The 21,008-nt window shown below is 39.1% G+C and overlaps 1 protein-coding gene across 4 annotated transcripts in view; it reads left to right on the forward strand.

Annotated features, from left to right (window-relative positions):
• The window catches only part of CHD1L (chromodomain helicase DNA binding protein 1 like), a 64,154-nt gene extending 44,069 nt beyond the window's left edge, over positions 1 to 20,085 (forward strand). Inside the window, exons 19-23 of one of the 4 annotated variants that reach the window (XR_014491592.1) lie at positions 573 to 671; positions 1,014 to 1,084; positions 1,609 to 1,707; positions 10,538 to 10,646; positions 11,542 to 20,085. Coding sequence is in view for 1 of the 4 variants with exons in the window: in XM_083355493.1 (XP_083211619.1) it covers positions 573 to 671; positions 1,014 to 1,084; positions 1,593 to 1,707; positions 10,538 to 10,646; positions 11,542 to 11,611 (464 nt within the window). In the remaining 3 variants the exon portion in view is untranslated. Of the gene's footprint in view, positions 1 to 572; positions 672 to 1,013; positions 1,085 to 1,592; positions 1,708 to 10,537; positions 10,647 to 11,541 lie in introns of those variants that run through there. The other 3 variants (XM_083355493.1, XR_014491593.1, XR_014491594.1) reach the window with 3 other exon arrangements.
• The last annotated feature ends 923 nt before the right edge of the window (positions 20,086 to 21,008 follow it).

The following is a 21,008-nucleotide window of genomic DNA, read 5'->3' on the forward strand; positions in this document are numbered from 1 at the left end:
AGAAGATGGTAGAGGACAAGAAGGCCTGGAGGAACATTGTCCATGGGGTCATGATGGGTCGGATATGACTTCACAACTAACAACAAGATACATTGTCCATTTTTCAGCCCAAACTAGAATAATTTATTAAAAAAAAGATAATCACTATTATCACAGTCTAGAAAAAAATGTACAGAAGGAAAAACATGGGAGAGAAAACGCAAATTAAAACAGTCAAACTATATCTTAATATTGGACACAAATTCAAAATGATCAGCTACGTGAGCTAGTGCAGGCAGAATACTGTGCTATAAAGAGCCAGAATTGGGGATTTACTTATCAAAACTAATTTAAATGAAGACAACTCTAAAATTACTATGTTGTCAGTTTACCAGTATAATGGTTCTGTTTCCTGTCTTCTGAATTCTGAATGGAATGAGGATTGCAACTGTTAACTTGTCTGCATTTGTTGTTGCAATCTCCATGAAGAACAAAAAGACACCATTCTGCAAAAACACTCTATTTATAATAAGTAATAAATAGTTTTCCTGAACTTTAAGTTAAACTTCTTAACATACAATTCTTTGTTTCAGATGATTCTGGCCACTGGGGAAAAGGTGGTTTATTCACAGCCCTGGGAAATCGTTCTGACCAATCAAAAAAAATATATGAACTAGCAGGAAAGATGAAAGGTACCGTAAATCTTCTTTCCATTATTTTTGTAGTGACACCCAGCTTTGCAAATCCAAGATATCCAAAGGTTGAGTTGCCAACGTTCATTCAAATATTAATTCCTGCCAACCTTTTACACATGAATGCGTTTAAAAGAAGCACACGCTCCCTGCCAGTATATAATACTGCAGGGAACTGTTTTTATTTGCCTTTTATTTTGTAAGGAAAGCCATAATAATGCTAAATGAAAAAGAATGTGACACTTTATTGTTCATTAGAGTTCTTCAACTATTGAGAAAAAATTCCCTCAATTTAATTGTAAATGGGACTAAATGTTTCCACCCCTGTCAATTGTTTTCTAGACCTGACATTAGGAGGAACTCTTTTATTCTGCATTGATGATAAGGAATCCAGGAATAAAGGAACAGATTTGGTAATTACATAACAATATGTTTTTCTTTAAGTAATTCTAAATTGCATTCTATGCAGATAGAAACACTATTACATGCACATTTGATATTCTGCATTGATAATAAGGAATCCAGGAGAAAAAGAGACAGATTTGATAGCTGCACAAACATACATTTTCTTTAAGTAATATTAAATTTTATTTTATGCAGATATAAACCCTATAAAATGAATAGTTGAATATCAGTAGAAGTTACAGAATAGATATAAAACAGTTTTCATCTTACTAAGCAAATTATATGGAAACTACTGTTATTGATTTATAGTAATTTTAGCTAGATTGTCTCTGAATTCCTCCCTTCCCTTACATTTTTATATAATCATACACTAAAGGAAAATAAAAATTAAATTACCAGGATTAGTTCAAAGTTCAGAAGACATAGTATTTATAAAAAGAGACAAGAATTATTCTTCTTGACAATCCATTCTGTGTACTCAATTTGCTCACTAGTCAAAATGTAATATCTTCCTAGTTGGCTCTTATTGTAGCACAGCATCGGGATCATTCAAACAACGTGTCTGGAATTAAGCTTCCTGCATTAGAAAAAGGATTAAAGAAAATTTATCAAGAAGCCAAGAAAAGAAATGGTAAGTATGCCTGTCACACACTGGAATAAATATGATAGTTCTCTGTATACAAAATTTTGAATTTTGACAGGGGTGATGGATACTGCAAATGAACAGGTTGGGTAAGATTGCTTTATAGAACAGGAGTAAAATTTGCTTCCACCTAGGATTGAACTAATGGAACCACTATTAAAAAGATAACTTGCTAAAAAACAACTGCTACCATATATGCTGCCAAATGGCAGTGACCATAGAGACAAAAAGTGAGGGGAAAAGAAGATGGATGACTGAATGTATCAGCTGATGACAAACAACTGCAATACAAACCTGGAAATAGTAAAAATCAGTGTCTAGACCCCTAACCTTCCCTTCTACCACTATTGCTACCTTTCAATGCCCTGTTCATAGTTTATCATTTAGACAGAGGTGGCATGTTAACATTTGTAATAACTCATAATCATATAATAGTAAAGTTGGAAGGGACTTTGGAGGTCATCTAGTCCAACCCCCTGCTCAGGCAGGTTGCTTCTCTCCTTGATTAGTTTCCATCCATTCCTTCTTGTCCTGCCTTTGGGTGCTATGGAGAATAGCTTGCCTCCCTCTTCTTTGTGGCAGCCCCTGAGATATTGGAACACTGCTATCATGTCACCCCTAGTCCTTCTCTTCATTAAACTAGACATACCCAATTCTAGCAGCCGTTCCTTATATATTCTAGCCTCCAGACCTCTAATCATCTTTGTTGCTCTTCTCTGTACTCTAGAGTCTCAACATATTTTTTTACATTGTGGTGACCAAAACTGGATGATGATGATGATGATGAGAAGAAGAAGAAGAAGGTTGGAAGGGACCTTGGAGGTCATCTAGTCCAACCCCCTTCTCAGGCAGGAAACCCTATACCATTTCAGGCAAATGGCTGGCCAGTCTCTCCTTAAAAACTTCCAGTGTTGGAGCATTCACCACTTCTGGAGGCAGGTTGTTCCACTGGTTAGTTGTTCTAACTGTCAGGAAGTTTCTCCTTAGTTCTAGGTTGCTTCTCTCCTTGACTAGTTTCCATCCGTTGCTTCTTGTCCTGCTTTCTGGTGCTTTGGAGAATAGCTTGACTCCCTCTTCTTTGTGGTAGCCCCTGAGATATTGGAACACTGCTATCATATCACCCCTCACCCTTCTCTTTGTTAAACTACACATACCCAATTCCAGCAACCGTTCCCTATATGTTTTAGCCTCCAGTCCCTCAATCATCTTTGTTGCTCTTCTCTGTACTCTTTCTAGAGTCTCAACATCTTTTTTACATCGTGGTGACCAAAACTGGATGCAGTATTCCAGGTGTGGCCTTACCAAGGCATTGTAAAGTGGTGTTAGTACTTCATGTGATCTTGATTCTATCCCTCTCTTAATGCAGCCTAGCACTGTGTTGGCCTTTTTGGCAGCTGCAGCACACTGCTGGCTCATATTGAAGTGATTGTCTACTAGGACTCCAAGACCACTTTCACAGTTACTACTATTGAGCAAGGTACCACCTATACTATACCTGTGCATTTGATTTTTCCTGCCTAAATGTAGAACTTTACCTTTTTCACCATTGAATTTCATTTTGTTAGATAGCGCCCAGTGTTCAGGTCTGTCCAGATCCTCCTGTATTTTAAGCCTATCTTCTGGAGTATTGGCTATTCCTGCCAGCTTGGTGTCATCTGCAAATTTGATGAGTTCCCCATGTATCCCCTCGTCCAAATTGTTGATGAAGATATTGAAAAGCCCCGGGGCACCCCACTACACATTTCCCTCCATGTAGATGGGGTTCCATTCAGGACCACACACTGAGTACGTCCTGTCAGCCAGCTACGAATCCATCTGGTGGTGATGCTGTCTAACCCACATTTTTCTATCTTATCGAGTAGTTGTTTGTGATCTACTTTATCAAATGCCTTACTGAAGTCCAAGTAAATTATATCCACAGCATTCCTCTGATTCACTAATTTTGTCACTTGGTCAAAGAATGCAATAAGATTTGTCTGGCATGATCTGTTTTTGACAAACCCATTTTGGGTTTTAGTAATGACTTTGTTTGCCTCTAGGTGCTCGCTGATTTGTTGTTTGATTATCTTTTCCAGAATCTTCCCACGTATTGAGGTCAGGCTGATAGGTCTGTAATTTCCTGGATCCATTTTTTTCCCTTTTTTGAAGATGGGAACTACATCAGCTCTTTTCCAGTCCTCTGGTAGTTCCCCAGTGCTCCAGGATCTTTGAAAAATATGGTTCAATGGTTCTGAGATCACATCTGCCAGTTCCTTGAGAACCTTGGGGTGTAATCCATCTGGTCCTGGTGATTTGAACTCGTCTAGGCTGGACAGGTGCTCATTTACCATTTTCTTGCCTATCTTAACTTGCGTTTCTATTCTGTTTTTTATGGCACTATTTTTGATAGGTTGATCTGTTTTTTTCCCTTCGTGTAGAGACAGATGCAAAAAATGAGTTAAATAGTTCTGCTTTCTCCCTGTTGCTTGTCACCTTCTTGCCACTTTCACTCACTAATGGACCAATCATTTCCTTCACTTTTTTCTTGTTTTTTACATGTTGAAAAAAGCTTTTTTGTTATTTTTGACTTTGGTTGCAAGCCTTAGTTCATTTTGAGCCTTAGCTTTCCTCACTTCATCTTTGCAGGCTTGGGCTATTTGCTGATATTCTGCCTTACTTATGTGCCCCTCTTTCCACTTCTTATACTTGTCCTTTTTATCTTTCAATTTATCAGAGAGTTCTTTATGCAGCCATGCTGGTTTCTTTTGAGAGCTGTTATTTTTCCTCTTTGTTGGTATTGTGCTAAACTGGGCTTTTATTATTTCACTTTTCAAAATTTCCCAAGTTTCTTGAGTTGTTTTCCCCTTGAGGATTCTCATCCATGGAATCCTTCCCAAGCTCTCTCTAAGTTTATTGAAATTAGCTTTCTTAAAGTCCAAGACTCTACTTTGTCTGTATTCCATTGCTTGTGCTTCCATAATGTTGAATTCTAATATTGCATGATCACTTCCTCCCAAGGTTCCTGTGGCTTCAACACCTTCTATCATTTCATCTCTGTTAGTGAGAATGAGATCCAAAATGGCTAAATCCCTAGTTCCCTTCTCTACTTTTTGGGTGACAAAGTTGTCTGCTAGGTTTGTCAGGAATCTGTTTGATCTTCCACTTGGTGCAGAATTTGTCTCCCTGTTGATGTCAGAATAGTTAAAGTCCCCCATTACTATTGTGATGTACTTCCTACATACCTTAGTTAGCTGACTAGGAAAAAGTTCATCTATTTCCTCTGTTTGGTTGAGTGGCCTATAGTATACACCTACGGAAATGTCATTTTTTCTCCCTTTTATATCTGCCCTCATTAACCTGAATTTCTACTTCACCCTGTTTATTGCTCATACTCTGTGCATTGGTGTATAGACATTTGAGTCCTTTATGACTGACCCTGTGTTTACTTTCTACATGAGTTGTCTGGTGCCTGAGTTCCCCTATTGTCTTACCACCTATTTGGTTAGTGCACTTTGTGTGGCACTCGCTATTAGAAGCTTGATTGTGCTTCACAGCAAGGTTGATATTCTTGTCCACCACACACATCTATGTTACATGCACTGATAGCCCTATAATTTTTAGATTGCTGGGAACAGGGATGTTCTGTATCAATTAACTCACTGTACCCGCTGTTTAGTTTAAATATTCCTCCAGAAAGTCTGTGAATTTATAGCCAAGCAACTCCGTCCCTTTCTTTGATGGATGCAAATCATCTCTTTTGTACATTTTTTCATTGGACCAGCTACAAACATCATGACTAATATATCCAAAGCCTTCCCCTTTTCTCCACTTCTTTAGCCACATATTGAATTCTGCTATATACTGGCCTTTTCCATTTTGCTCCTTATACACTAGTAAAACCTCTGAAAAAGTAAGCCTACGGCCTATTCTGCTAAGTTCCTGCCCCAAGCTCTGGAAATCATTCTGCACAGAGAGTATATCTTTTTGGGACAGATCGTTAGTGCCAAGATGTACAATAGCTACTTTTCTGGTCCACCCCCAACAGACTTACAGAATGTAGCACCTCCCAACAGCTCTGGGCAGCTGAAATGCAGTTTGAATGCTATGGAGATCCAAACAGATCCAATCAGGGTCTCTGCTCCTTATCTGGTCCACCCCCAACAGACTTACAGAACGTACAGAATGAATTCTTCAAGAAACTCCAGCTCATATAAAACCTAACTAGGAAAGAAAGGTGGATGATTAGGAGGAGTATGATTGGTAGCTCTGGCCTGTAAGGATGAAGTCAGGAAGTCTCAAAGTGAAAGTGACATGTGCCTGGCAAGAAGCATAAAATATAATAACAAGTGTCAGATACATCTATAGTAAAACAAGAGTTATGTAAGCTGTTGATCTATTGACCAGAGAAGTTCCTGAACCATGGGCAAAGGTTGGAGAAGTCTTTCATACCAGGAAAGAAAAGTCAAATTTCATCAAATTTGCAGAAGACATTAAGCTGTGGAAATAGCCAACACCCCAGAAGATAGGCTCAAGATCAAGAAGGATCTCAACAGACTAGAACACTGGGCCCTATTTAACAAAATGAAATTCAACAGTGAGAAAAGTAAGGTTTTACACATAGGAAGAAAAAAAATGCATAGGTATAGAATAGGCAGTACCTGGCTCAATAGTGTGAAAGGAATCTAGGTTTCCTACCTAGTGGAGTACCACGGACCATCACTGATCATCCAACAGTGTGCTGCAGCCACCAAAAAAGCCAGCACAGTCCTAGGTTGCATTAAAGAGGGATAGTATCAAGATCACATGAAGAGTTAGTACTACTTTATAATGCTTTGGTACTTGGAGTATTGCATCCAGTTTTGGTCACCATGGTATAAAAAAGATGTTGAGACTCAAGAAAGAATGCAGAAAAGAGATGATTAGGAGGGTGGAGGCTAAAACAAATGAAGAACAGTTGCAGGAATTGGGTATGTCTAGTATAATGAAAAGAACATGATAGCGGAGTTCCAATACTTGAAATGCCATCACAAAGAAGGGGGGGGCTCCAAAGTACCTGAAGATATGGCTAGAAGTAATGGATAGAAACTAATCAAGGAGAGAACCAACCTAGAACTAAGGAAAAATTTCCTGATAGAACACTAAACCAGTGGAAGAGGTTGCCTTCAGAAGTGGGTGCTCCATAACTGAAGATTTTAAAGAAGAGATTGAACAGCCATTTGTCTGAAATATAGGATCTCCTGCTTGAACATAGGCTGGACTAGAAGATTTCCAAGGTCCCTTCCAAGTCTGGTATTCTGTTATTCTGTTAAAGTCCCCTAGATTGTATTCAGTGACCTCAATGTGTGAGGACAGCAGAGATATAACTGGAGAGAGAAAAGGGAAAGACCCTCTGCCAACAAGGGAAGCAGTGGTGGCAGCATGATCTGGCTTGGCTGAAGCAGGAGTCCTACCATGATGGAGAGTAGCAGCAGTGGCTTGATGTATGCTCTTTGCTTCAAGGTGGCTATGAAAGTGATCCAGAACCAATCTAAAAATGGTTCCTTCCAGCCAACAAGTGAAATGATGCTGACATTCTGTAGCTTTTATAATAAGCACTTCAAGGACTTTGTAATAGTCCATGACCTGGATTTTAGAATCCTATTGGTAGTTGCAAACAGTAAATATGATACAAGAGATATTTTCAATATAAGTAGTTATGCCTTGTCCATAGCAGTTGTACATTTTTTTTCTCAGCATAGAAAGAATCTGTCTTGCTGATACAGCACATCCTTTTCCACATTCAGTCCTTGTTAGCTCTCCCCTCCTCACAGTGGGCTCTCTGGCCTCCCCAAAGGGGCTTTCTCTCCAGCTCTGTTTCTTCTCCAGAAACAAGCCTGGCTTTGCTGAAGAACTCGCCTCCTGGCAAGAAGGGGGCAGACTTGGGCAATCAGTCGCCTTGTTCCTAAGAAGTTAAGTAGCCCTGGCCACAGTGAACGCCAACAAAAACCTCACTTATCTTTATCTGTTGAGGGTATCTCTCAGAAGGATCTTTCAACCTCACTTTGCTGTCACAAACAGAGAAGAGGATTTAAAAGGGAGGGGCTTAAAGAAATAACACCAGAGAAGTGGGCGCAAAGGATTTAAGGAAATACCACCACCACCACCTGATTGCGAAGAGAGGAGGGATTTAAATAAATAAAAGAGAAAATAAAAAGAAATAAACCACCCTCCAGTTCAGGAGCAATGCACATCATAAAAAGGATGAAACAAAGCGTAAGTTTTCTTGGTTGAGTGCAACTCAGGTGAGTGCAAAAGCTCAGATGAATGTAGCTGGGACATATGGCTTCCAGATTTTTTTGTTGTTTTTTTCTCTCTCTTTAAATATGTGAAGGACTAATGAAGCTTGGATTTACTTTTCACAATTTACCTGCACGTTTTTGAGTAAAATAAGTCTCCAAATTTTTTGAGGATTATAAACTCTAATCTGTGGGAGTGAGATATTTTTGAAGAGTTTGCCCTTTCTTTGTTCCATGTAAATACTGTTTTAAGATTAGCCACAAGAGGGAGCAAAAGCCACAAGAGGAAAACACTAACCTTTCTTGAATTTATTGGAAGCATTTACATGGTCATAACAAAGTCACAGAGAAAGTGGCTTGCAAGGTCTGTGCCATGTGTGTATTCCTGCTCATGGAGATCTCGAATTACACCTGCATCAAATGTTAATTAGTTGGACTGCTAGAAGAGAAATTAGAGAGTCTAGAGCAGAGGTCCCCAACCTGTGGGTCATGGCCCACTACCGGGTGGGCCATGTAAGTAGCTGGGCAGTGCATGTGCGTGTGCTCACCCCCCCTCATGCCACTGTTGCCGCGAGTGTTGTGCGAGCGATGGCAGCGCTGCTAGTATCGTGCTGGTGGCATTGTTGCCACAAACTTTGCATGGGGGTCATCAGCGCTACAAGTGGCAGGTGGGCGGCGGTGCATCACATGCAGATGGCAGCATTGCCATGAACTTTGTGCCCCTCCCTCTTCCACCAGGCCGCCAATCCAAAAGGGCTGATGACCCCTGGTCTAGTGGCACACCTAATCATTCTGAAACTCCCAGTAAAAGCAGAGGTCTGTATCCAAACTGAACACAGCAATATGGAAACAGCTATCAGGAAAAATGAACCCCAAGAACTCGACTGTTGGAAACATGTTACTTGTAGTAAAAAAAAAAATGACAAAACTGTCCCCGTAACCACTAGAGCTGAACAATCATTTCATAATCTCCCCTGGGGGGAAAACAAGCAAACATTGGCAGAAGAGTCCCCTTCAAGTGTTCCAGTAGCTCAGATTTCCCCAGAGAAAAAAAGTCTTATGCTGATGATAGGTGACTCATTTTTTTAGAGAAACAGAATCAGCAGTCTATAGACCTGATCACTGAGGGACATAAGTTGTCTCCCTGGAACTAAGATCAAAGATGTGACAGAGAGCCTACCAAAATAATCAATTATTATCCCTTTTTTCTCTTTCATGTTGGGATGAATGATACAACCAGGAAAATAATATCCAGAGACCATGAACAACTGGGCAGGAAGCAAAAACATATGGGAGACAATAGTCTTCTCTTCTATACTGCTAACTGTCAACACCCAATGAGGCAATGGAGGGTTTTAGAAGTAAACTGCTGGTTCAAGGGACAATGCCATTGAGAGAACTTTAGATTTTTTTAGACAGTGGTTTACAATAGCTATAGGAAGTGCTTCTGGCAAGAGATGTGCTGTACTTCATAAGCATTGTGGAAAAGAACAATATGTGGAAAAGAACTTCCTCACCTCATTAGAAGGGCTTTAAACTAGAAATGGAAGTGGAGGTTGACCAATCTTTTAAGACCAAACCCCAAACATAAATCACAACACAACAAATCAGACAATAAGGAAAGGAGTGGTGAGAAGCAAGGGGAACTTGGGTATAGAACAGTATCCATAGGAAGCCAGTGTAGGGTTAGCCATATAGAAATACACAGGACTGCATTTTGGTGAATATTAGAGGAAAAAGAAATGACATTGCTGTAGGTATATACTACAGGCCACCCGACCAGGCAGAGGAAATAGATGAACATTTTGCTAATCAGTTAAATAAAGGACTGTTTTAGTCCTTTAATTACCCTGACATCAATTGGGAGACTGACTACAGCAAGTGGGAGATCAAACAGGCTCCTGACATGCTTAGCTGACAATTTTGTTTCCCAAATGTAGGGAAAGAAACTAGAAGGTCAGCTACATTAGACTTAATTCTTGCTAATAGCAATGAAATAACAGAAAGGGTAGAAGTTGTAAGAACTTTGGGAGACACTGACCATGTCATACTAAAATTCAACATAATGGAGCCGCGAGTAACTGAACAAAGTCAAATTAGTGTTCTGGATTTCAAGAGAGGTGATTTCAACAAACTAAGGATTAGGAAAAAAATCCATAAATGGAAATCCTAAAGGAAAAAACAATTCAAGATGCTTAGGAAACTCTAAAAAATGAGATTATTAAAGCCCAATCAAACACAATATCAGAGAGAAAAAAGAGAGACCCCAGACAAAACCAGCATGTTTTCATCTAATAAACTGAAGGTCAAAAACGTCAAAAAGTTCTGCTATTCATATTAGAACAGATTTTAAATGAACATTAACCCCTGTTATAGTTTACATTGCAACAAAATGGGCTTCCAAGTGTTGTCTTTGTATGAACTAATGTAAGATATAATTTGTTTATAACTTCCTAGTTATAAACATTGTCAGTGATAGTGCAATAACGTTGTCATTGGTACTGCAATAACATTGTTATTGGTACTGCATACCAGATACTTTCTCTCTTTATTCTTTACTTCAGCAAGCATTCATCTTCCTCGCATTGGATATTCAACCAAAGGCTTTAATTGGTATGGAACAGAACGCCTCATTCGCAAATACTTGGGATCTAGAGGAATTCCCACATTTGTGTATCCTTACACGTCTTACACTACTCAAAATAATGGTGGTTATCTGTATTTCACAGTGAATTAAGACTTTCCAAGAACCAGGCTAAAATTAATTGCTTTTACTTATTCAACAGGCTAAGGAAACCAGATAAAGATGTATATTGAAACAATAGAACTTCTGAGTGAAGACATGGGACACTTGTTGAGACCTGAACAACTGGGTATTTTGCTGATGTAGACAATCCAAAATGATTCCCTCCCCTTTTAGTTTAGACATTTTTTCATGCAAAAACATGTTGCATTTCAGCTTGCAGTTCTAGAAGAACTGTGTTCAGATTCTTTTAATTAGTTTGAAGGAAAGGCTTTTGAAGTCATCCTCTAAATGTTAATTACAACTGAGCAAATGTATTCACAGAAGGCTTGTCTGATTTTATTTTCTCCTGTTTTCCTGGTGAGAGCAAACACTTGAGGCAAAATAGTGGAGCTTATAACAAAAATTGTACTTTAAAACGTGAGCTGCTGGGTAACGTAGGTTGCCATACACATTGTATATTCATCCGTCTGGGAAAAGCAATACTATGTGATATTATATAGCTAAGGCATTCCCAAAGGCATTCCTGGAAGATAATTTGTTTTCTTAGATGCAAAAAGATGACATGTAAGTTTTGCCTCCCAAAATCACTTGATTCTTTATTTTTTTATTTAACATGGGGATTATCAAAGGCCTTTTACAACCTTTGCTAAAAACAAACTCTATGAAGATTTTGTTCTAATATTTGTAAAAGTAACAAAAATATGTTAAACGAAGCTTATTTTCAAATTAGTGAAAGAGGCTGTATAACAGGCATAGGACATAAGAGAGCAATTGAGTTAAGCTGATAATAACTGTTGGCAATTCCTTAACTATGTTCTTCAGATACTACTTTCCAAGAATTAAAGCATCATCGTCTTCAAAGGAATCCACAGTAGCAATACTACAATCTTAAAGTTTTTCAGCTATTAAGCAGAAATTGACATTTTCAGTGGATAAACTGAATTGAATATTCAATTTTATGTAATTTTCTTCATTTTTTTAAATCAGAATTGTATTTTATAGTTCTGGGTACTTTCTATATTGATGGGGCAAATTGTGCTTTAGAAAAAATATCCAAAGCTTCAGAGACAATCTGAAAAAAATGAAGAGTTAGGTGAAATTTGATAAAAAGAGTGATTGCACAATAAAAGAATTATCTGAAACCAATGTAGAAGTAGCATTTAGATAATCTGCTCGAGCTTTTAGTTTTACTATTCAAGTGTATGAGACTATTACTTCAGGGGTTTTTTAAAGCTCTGGCTCATTTGAAATGAATATATATTTAAAATATTTAAAATAAACAATATACATTGTCATAGATTATAAGTGTATTAGGAAGGGCAGTGTTGTAGTTTAGAAGCATCATTCTGAAGGCTAATTAAAATGCTGTGGGCTTCCGGTTTGATGTCCCAGCGGGATGGGTGCAGGAAGATGGGGCTCCATCTTTCATGTTTGATTTTGCCCCAGTGGGGAGTGGAAAGAGTCAAAAGTCGCTCCGTAGAGGTGACGAGCAAGGAGGGGACCCACGTTGATCGCGGAAGGCGGCCCTTTCGTTTGATCAGAGGCTCAGAAGCTGCTGACAATGGAAGACAATAAGCACTAACAAGCAACCTGGGTGAGATCCTTTCCTCTCTTTATGAATCTAAGACTGCTTCCTGGAAAAAATTGCCCAAAGCACCCTCCCCGATGAGAGAGGAAAGGGGGACTTCCGGTTTGCCAACATGGGTGCTGCAGATGCTTGGAAGGTGAGCTCCGTCTTTCACGTCCGAGTTTCCTTTGCTGGGGGGTCCCTGGAAAGTGTCGAAAGTCGCCCTGTAGGGGCGATGAGCAAGGAGGAGACCCCCGCTTGATCGCAGGATGGCAGAAGCCCTTCCACTCAATCTGGGGCAGCCCTCCAAACTGGCGGATAAAAGACCAGCCATAGCAATATGTCTTTGGCTGCAGATAGCCAAAGTCAAATTTACTATCAAGCACTTTGAAAGCAATGCGGATGAAACTGGGTGAGTTCTGATCTTCTCTTTACCCTAAGTACCTTCTTTTCATGTAAAAGCTGTTTGAAGTATCTTCCCCCTGTGAGGAGAGAGGGAAGGGAATTTCTACCCCACCCTCTAAGAAGAGCAGCAGCTGACTACCCAGAGGAATCAAAGCATTAAAAAGAACAATTTTAATCTATTTATATATTCCTGAAACTTGGGGACCAAAAATTTTCCTATTTCTATTGGAGACTTGTTTTTATCTACAAAAAAGAAATAAAATTGGAAAAATTATTAGAAAAATTTGGGACTTAAAAAACTTTAAATGGCATTGTTGACATCTTGTGTTGAAGCTTGGTATTGCAATTTGTTATTTCCTAAAAAGAGACTTGGCTTGAAGCCCAGACCTTAGATAAGACCTTCTTGACTTTGGTACCATCTGTGAGAGACTTAGCTATAAGAGAACAGCTAGGCAGCAAAATTGGCCTACTTGAACTGTGAATGTAAACCTTTACTGACTTTTGTTTAACAAACAACTTTTACTAGAAAGACTGTTTACAAATACATGAAAGAGATGGATGAAGTCCAGGAAAAGATTCTTTCCATGTTGAAAGCAATACATGAAAACATTCTTTTAGCTTGTGATAAAATAAGACCTAAAATAAAAGATCAAGATGCCAGCTTAGATGCACAAAGCCAAATTTTGATTACAACCAAAGAACCAACAATGCAGAAGATAACAGAAGAAGTGGGACAATCAAATATTAAGACAGAGGACTCAATTGACCAACAAATACAGCTGATGGAAAATCCAGAAAAGGAAGTGACAACATTGAAAATGGAAATGACTTTCTATATAAATCAGAAGAAATATGAGAAAGAAGTAGAACAGATTGAATTGAAGACAAATATATCAGAGCAAACATGGGGGACTTGAATAACAGGGAGACAATTTAACGAACACAAATGGGCTAGTCTTTCCAGAAAACTGGCAATCAAATGGTCTCCTTTAATTCAAATAACATATATAAGAATAGAGGGAATCTATTTGATGATCTAAAAGTGCTAATGTGGAAGCCTAGTTGGCAAAGGAAGAAAGCTAGAATAAGGTTGAAAAAGCTGGGATTTTGCCTCATTAGAGGGGATTTTATATTGTCAATTAAAGGGGTAAAGGGAAATGTTGAGATAAGGGGAATTTTGGGTTTTAGATTTAAAATATTTGGAAATCAGTTGAAAATAAGGATTTTATCTGTTTAATATTTAAAAATTAGACCTAAAAGGGAAAAGAAAATTAATTATTATGAATATGTTTGATTTATTGATTAACCCAGGCAATATATATAATGGTTTTGATCTATTAAAGGGGATATTGTATTATTAAGTAGATGATTTAATATGGTGGGAAATAGATAAATCTTAGGAAATACAACAAGATTACATTCAAATAGATAAAATGTGTATTTTGGATATTATAGTTTGTTATGAAGTGAGATAAGGGATAATCTTACGGACCCTGTTCAAACAACACTTCTGTGCTATGTCCTGGATGGGAGGGAGGGAACTGTCAATGATCCTCACCACTCTGTACACCGCCTTCCTGTCTGAAGCAGTGATGCTTCCAAACCAGACTGTGATGCTGTATGACAGGATGCTCTCAATTGTCCCACTGTAGAAAGTGGTCAGGACAGGGGAAGGAAGATGAGCTTTTCTCATACAGGTGCTGCTGTGCCCGCTTTACCAGTTTCTCACTGTTGAGCGACCAAGCCAGCCTACTCATTAGCTGCACACCCAGGAATTTGATGCTGGCAACCATCTCCACAGGTGAATAATTAATGCACAGAGAAGTGTGGCTGTGCCTGCCTTTTCTGAAATCGACAATGATCTCTCTGGTTTTTCTGGTATTTAAAACTAGGCTGTTTTCCTTACACCAGTTCACCAACCCCTCAACCTCCTTGCGGTAAGCTTCCACCTTCTCATCATGAATAAGGCCCACTATGGTTGGTGGCAAACCTAGCACAACAGTCATGAGTCAACAGGGTGAACAGCAGTGGACTTGGGACGCAGCCCTGAGGAGAACCTGTGCTGAAGAAAATGGTATTAGAGGCATTTGTTCCAGCTTGCACATATTGGGGCCTGTTGGTAAGAAAATGAAGAACCCAGTTGCACAAAGGGGTGTTTAAGCCTAAAAGGCCCACTTTGTCTACTAGATGCTGGGGAATGATTGTGTTAAATGTCGAACTGAAGTCGATCAATCCCAGTTTGGTGCTTTTTTCTAATAGAAGTTGGCTGTTACAAACAAGATGATCCAGTGTTTAGAAGCAGGTCATGAAGCAAATTCCAGTTAGAAATTGGGAATCTGTAAGAACTGCTTTTTCTTCAAAATAAAACTGGCAGCCCACTTAATATAGCATGTCTTGGTAAATGGAAAACCAAGGTATAAAATATTAAGTTTGGTTCAGGGTGTTGTTACTGTAGGAGAGGTCTTCATAGGAAATCATTGGTTCGAATAATGGATCCTAATCCAATTACTTTATTTGCAGAGGTAAAAGATCTAGATCTATATTTTAACCTGCACTGCAGTGAGGAACTAGATTATGAAGTTGCTTGTTTATTCAGCACCAACTATTCAGATGACTCATTACAATGAGAGGATAGGCCTCTGCATCATGGATTCAATAATGTTTTAAGTATGCTACCCTCTTCCTCTGCCAGTTTGCCTGCTTTGCCATGCTTTCAAACCTTTATTTTGTTAAGAATAATTACAAATGTGTTTGCTCGGCTACAAAAGTTCCTGCTTTGTCACTTCAGTTTGCTGAACGGCTATTTGAAGAAACTAGCCTGGAGTACAAGAGAAGGAATTTCCCTCTTCAGGTTGGCAGCAGAGATGGCAATAGGGACTGGTTTGATTGCTACTTTTGGTGGTGGGAGAATATCCCTCTGAAGTTTATCTCTTAAAGTCAGTGTGTCCATGACTCAGATTCTTACAGTGGTTATTGTAAATGGCTCCCAAACTATTTCATTCCATTTTCTCATTCCTGGCAACAACAAATCTGGCCATTTCAGTAAATGTTCATATCACATCATTTTCTTTTACTCTCTTTTACTGTTCCCTCTCTTCAGAGGAAAAGTTTACAGTATGATCCTGTTCAAAGTTAGCCAGTCATTAGAATTACACAGTCTTCAAAATCATTTGAAAAAAATACCTCAGACTTCAGCCCAAACTTATAGCACTGCTATTCCTATTCATCTTGTGCTTGAGGCTTGCTATCTCCATATGACTGAAAATCTCCATAAACATTCTGGTGTCATGATTTCCACAAAAAACTCACAGAACAAAAAAAAACATTGTTAGGATCCTCATAATTCTCACATTAGGATCCTCATAATTCTCACATTTCATTTTGTTCACACGTTTGCAGTTATGTAGTCTAGTTGCTAAGTGTTTCCTGAGACCTTCTTCAGTACTTTCCTATGTTATTAGCTCTGCTCTCTATATCAGCACAAATAAATGATGTTGGCATCAACCATTCTGGCAGTTCCTGCTGGTCCCACCCGAGATTGTGCCTTGTCTAGAATATTATTAACTAAGCATTGAAAGCAAAACCTGCCCTTCCAAGTATGTGAGCCAAGCACTTTGCTTTCTCTCTGTACTTTGTCTTGACCTTCCGCTCAGGAGGCTTCTTAATAGTCAGTCATAAACCTTTTGCAATGAACATAATACAGTGGAATAAGAGCATAATGTCATGTGAACCTTTCTGGCTTTGCACCCAACCTTTCTGGCTTTGCAGACTGGCAGGGGGCAGAGAGAGGGAACGGTTCCATGTGTGTGGCCAGCAAGCATGCCCAAAGCTCCATTTGTGTGAATGGCATGCACACATGCCCTCCACTCATGCAAATAGAGAGGATGTGCACACGCTCACCCACTGCTCATCCAAGTGGGGATGCACGCACATGCTTTCCCTCCATTTCTGCAGCCTGGTTGCAAATAGTTGATGGCCCACTAGTGGGCCATGGCCCAGAAATTGGGGACCCCTGATCTAGACTGTGCTTTGACTCTTGACTTGAAAACTTGTCACTATGATTCTGGACCAAGACCAGCTGACAACCCTTGTATAACATTTGGACCCTTGGGCTTTGCCTGACCACTTTTGTGCCTCCTTATGGATTTGGATTCTTTCTCTCAAGACAAGTTTGCTGAACTTTGGGGATTTGATTTCTCTTGTGTATGTTTGTTTGTGTATATGCATGTCCATGTGTCATTCCTTTGCTACTTTTTTATTTGGTTGAAAACTTCCTAGCAAAGCTTGCAAACTTCTCTGTGTATTTGTGAGTGCATGCCTGAGATAGGGCTTTCTGTGCTAGCTGCAAGTTCTGAATTGTCTTCAGTGACAGTCCTTGTAAATGAATTATAAAAATTAAATCAAAAGGAGGGGGGTGCCCTTTCATCCAAATCTTATTGTATGTCATGCACAAGAGTAATGAGTGTAGTTTCCTTTCTATGCCCAGGCCTTAACTCTAATTCGGAGGGATCCCTGTAATTGAGAACTCGTAATTGTAGTTGGAGTATCTCTATTATTCTGCCTAGAAATAGTAGGTTGGAGGTCAGTTGATAATTGTCTAGGACAGTCTTTCCACCATATTTCAGAATTTGACTACTTGCCGCACAGGAATACCTGCTGAGAAATTACCACATGCATATGGGAAACCAGCTGGCTCTATACTGTGCCTGGGATGGACCATATTAAATGGGCCATCCCAGGCCATGAGTGTCAAGGTGGCCAGATAAAATTCAGACTATGTCAAAAGAGTGATGTGAGTGTCCACCATTTTTATATTTTGCTCTGAACTGAAAACTAGATATGATGTATGCTCCTCCACACCACGTGTGAAATGGAATTGATGACTTGGGACAAGTCCATGGTTGTCATAATAGCTGTATATTCCTAAATCATCTCACCCCAATCCTTAAGCTTGAAATTCCCTCATACACACAAGTTTGAGGGAGTCCACCACCAGCCTGGGCATAAAATTAGGAATCTTGGGAGGACATTAGCTGGGCTGCATGGTTATGCAGTTTAATTTTGTCTGTCTTATTGTTTCTTATGGATATGAAATTTTTAGACAAATTCCAGAAGCTTAGTAATATTGTCACTGTAAAATATTTGGGAATGATTAATTTAGTGATCATTATTTTATCATTGTGAGTTTTTATGCTATCATGTAGAAATTGTGTGGCAATAGCCAGCTGCACTGGCTTCCAGTTGCCTTCCGAGTGAAATTCAAGGTGCTGGTGATGACATACAAAGCCCTACATGGCGTGGGTCCGGATTACCTATGGGAGCACCTACTGCCGGCGTCAATGTCCCTCCGTCCTGTACGTTCCCACAGAGAGGGCCTCCTCAGGGTACAACCGGTCAGAGAATGTCGGCTGGTGACCCCCAGGGGGAGAGCATTCTGGGTGGGTGCACCAATCCTTTGGAACCACTTACCAGTTGAACTCCGGATGGCCCCCGACCTTCGCTCCTTCCGGCATGATCTAAAAACTTATCTATTCGAACAAGCCGGCCTGGCCTGATGGATTTGGGTTTTAAAATTATTTATCTAATGTATTCTTATTTTATTGCCCTGTACACCGCCCTGAGTCCGCCAGGAGAAGGGCGGTATATAAATCAAATAAATAAATAAATAAATAAATAAATAAATAAATAAATAAATAAATAAATAAATAGGGTGGGGATTGGCCTTAATGCTTCCTTTGGATGAATCTTCTCCAAGTAGTCCCATTAGCAAGCAAAGTAGCTATACACCATTTGATCTTTTTTTCTAAATACAATAGATAGTTGAGCAATTCAGACATTTGAGCCTCATCATCTTAATGTAACTAAAATGAAGATTATTTTACCCGTGTTTATTTACACTGTGTATATTTGACACTTTCATTTGCCTTGGCAGTTTCCAGCCAATTGTTTTTGGCACACAATTCGTAAACATTATATATAATTGTTAATAATTTACTTTAGCAGTTTTCACATTTTAAGAAAATTCAGTCTGTTCTACAAATGCCACCATTCTATGTTTCAATCCTTGACTTGGTGGAGCCAACTGAATAGTAGGGGCAGTGATTAGAACTGATTGACATCTGTGGAGAGTGGATGGTGGCCGAAGGTTTTTATATTGCCAAGAATGGTCATGTGATTGAATCAGCAATCATTAACAAAACAAAAAAATCCATCTCCATGTATGCATCTGGGTATAACCAGCCTAAGAGTTTGCACTTTGAGAAAAATAATAATATGGCTGCAGTATTTCGCATTTCTGACATACAACAGTTTGCATGAATACATGAAAGTGTAGATTGCAGGGAGGATAGAGTGGAGAAAATTTTTGTTATCATTTTGTCAGGCTTTCTTCCAACTTGAGCATTTAAGAAAGACAGACTCTTGACTCCATTATGGAAGTGAAAGGTTCACTTTTACTAAACTCAACCGGTTACAGCATAAGCAAAGCTGGATCTGAATATTTCTGCACAAAGCCTGCATTTCCCCCTCTTCCTTGGCCCTCTCCTTTTGGCCAGTCCACCAATGTCCAATGGTATTCAAATTAGATGTTTTGGGAATGGCTTTGAGGTTTGGCACCTCTTTGGCGAGTTTCACATTCCATTCCCATGGCACCATCCTTGATCAGCCAATCTATTTCGGATTGATACCTCTGGTTCCTGTCACCCTGTAATCCCCCCTCCAATCTTCCCAATCCTACTCCTTACTTCCTCAATCTCTCTCCTCCTTGCGTTTTATGGCAGGATGCCAGCAAAACAAAGTATGCTGAAGATGACAGACTTGACACATTTTTTCTTGACTTCAGAAATGTGAACATACACACATACAGGATATATGGTGGTGAATTCAAGCTTTGAGGGGATTTCAAGCTTATCTCTTAAGAATTGGGGTGAGATGGTTTAGGAATACATGGCTCTTATGATAACCATTGACTTGTCCCAAGCCATCAATTATCTACTTATTGGCTGGGAAGTTGCATCTTGTGGTTTCCCCATTTGTATGTGCTTGTCATATATATTTGCATTTATAGGAAATCAGCCTGACAATTATTTTTCATCAAAGTTAGGACTTGGATAAAACAAAAACTTTTGTTTAGTCCTGGTTCTGTAGTGAGGTCATTTTCATATTTGCATAAACATGCCATGCCATGTAAGCTAATCCAATGCTTTCTGTTTCTTCTTGGGCACACTACACTGTTGTCATAGAACTTGGGGCAGTACTTATATGGAAGTTTCCACTTAACACAGATGTACCTCTATGTATATTCTTGAAATTACTGTCATGTATAATAGCTTCAGTTTTCATAATTTTATGTGTTGTTTTCACATGATACTGTAATATTCCCTTTCTTTTATGGAGTGTTTGTGTCTGTCTATTTCATAAAATTATTACAAATTTGGGGTAAACCAATACTCAACTTTCTAACCAAAATTCCATGAAAAATATTCCATCTGCTCAAACCAACGGTGAACATTTTGAGGATCAGCATATCCATGGATAGGCTCATCTGTAAATATATAAGGATACTTAAAAAAAGTATTACTGAATATGGTCACACATAAACCCATTGAAGAATAAGCCAAACCCAAGTATTGCAATACAATTTGGACCCTAAAATTCTTAGCTTATTCACAAGTATGTACAATATATCAATTATATTCCATCTAGTGATTGAATTATTACTAATATGCAACTAATAGCATTTAAATATGGTATTTGAGCCTAGGAAATGTTTCTATTACAGCAGGTTCACAAGCACTAGCAATAGTTACATGTGAAGGATTTCATACTTGGAGCATATCCTAACATTAATCATGGGGATTTTGGGTGTCTAAATGTGTTAACTGCTCAGTACAATCAAGGAGTCCTCTCCACTTTCAGGAACTCATAATGCATTTTTATCCTGCCTTTTATTCCTCACTAGATCAGTATTTGAAAAACTCACAATAAAGGTGTTACCAATACAATAGCAAGCTGGGAAGACAGCTAAAACCCAGAGATAAGTTCTCAGAAACAACATAAACAGAAGCAAGTACACTTTCCCAAGTCCAGGACCCAGACCTGTGGTGGCGAACCTATGGCATGCATGCCACAGGTGGCATGCAGAGCCCTCTCTGTGGGCACGCACACTGTTGCCCCAGTCCTAGGCCTTCAGCTGGGTTTTATAAAACCCTTTTGCTTTAGGCCTCCGCCGCTGTGTGCAAAAAAAAAGGTTCAATCAATTTCAAATTCTTGGAAAAAAAGATCTCGCAAAGTTAGAATTGATTGAACTTTTTAGCCC

This window comes from Vipera ursinii (assembly GCF_947247035.1).
Source record: "Vipera ursinii genome assembly, chromosome: 2".
Lineage (NCBI taxonomy): Eukaryota > Metazoa > Chordata > Lepidosauria > Squamata > Viperidae > Vipera > Vipera ursinii.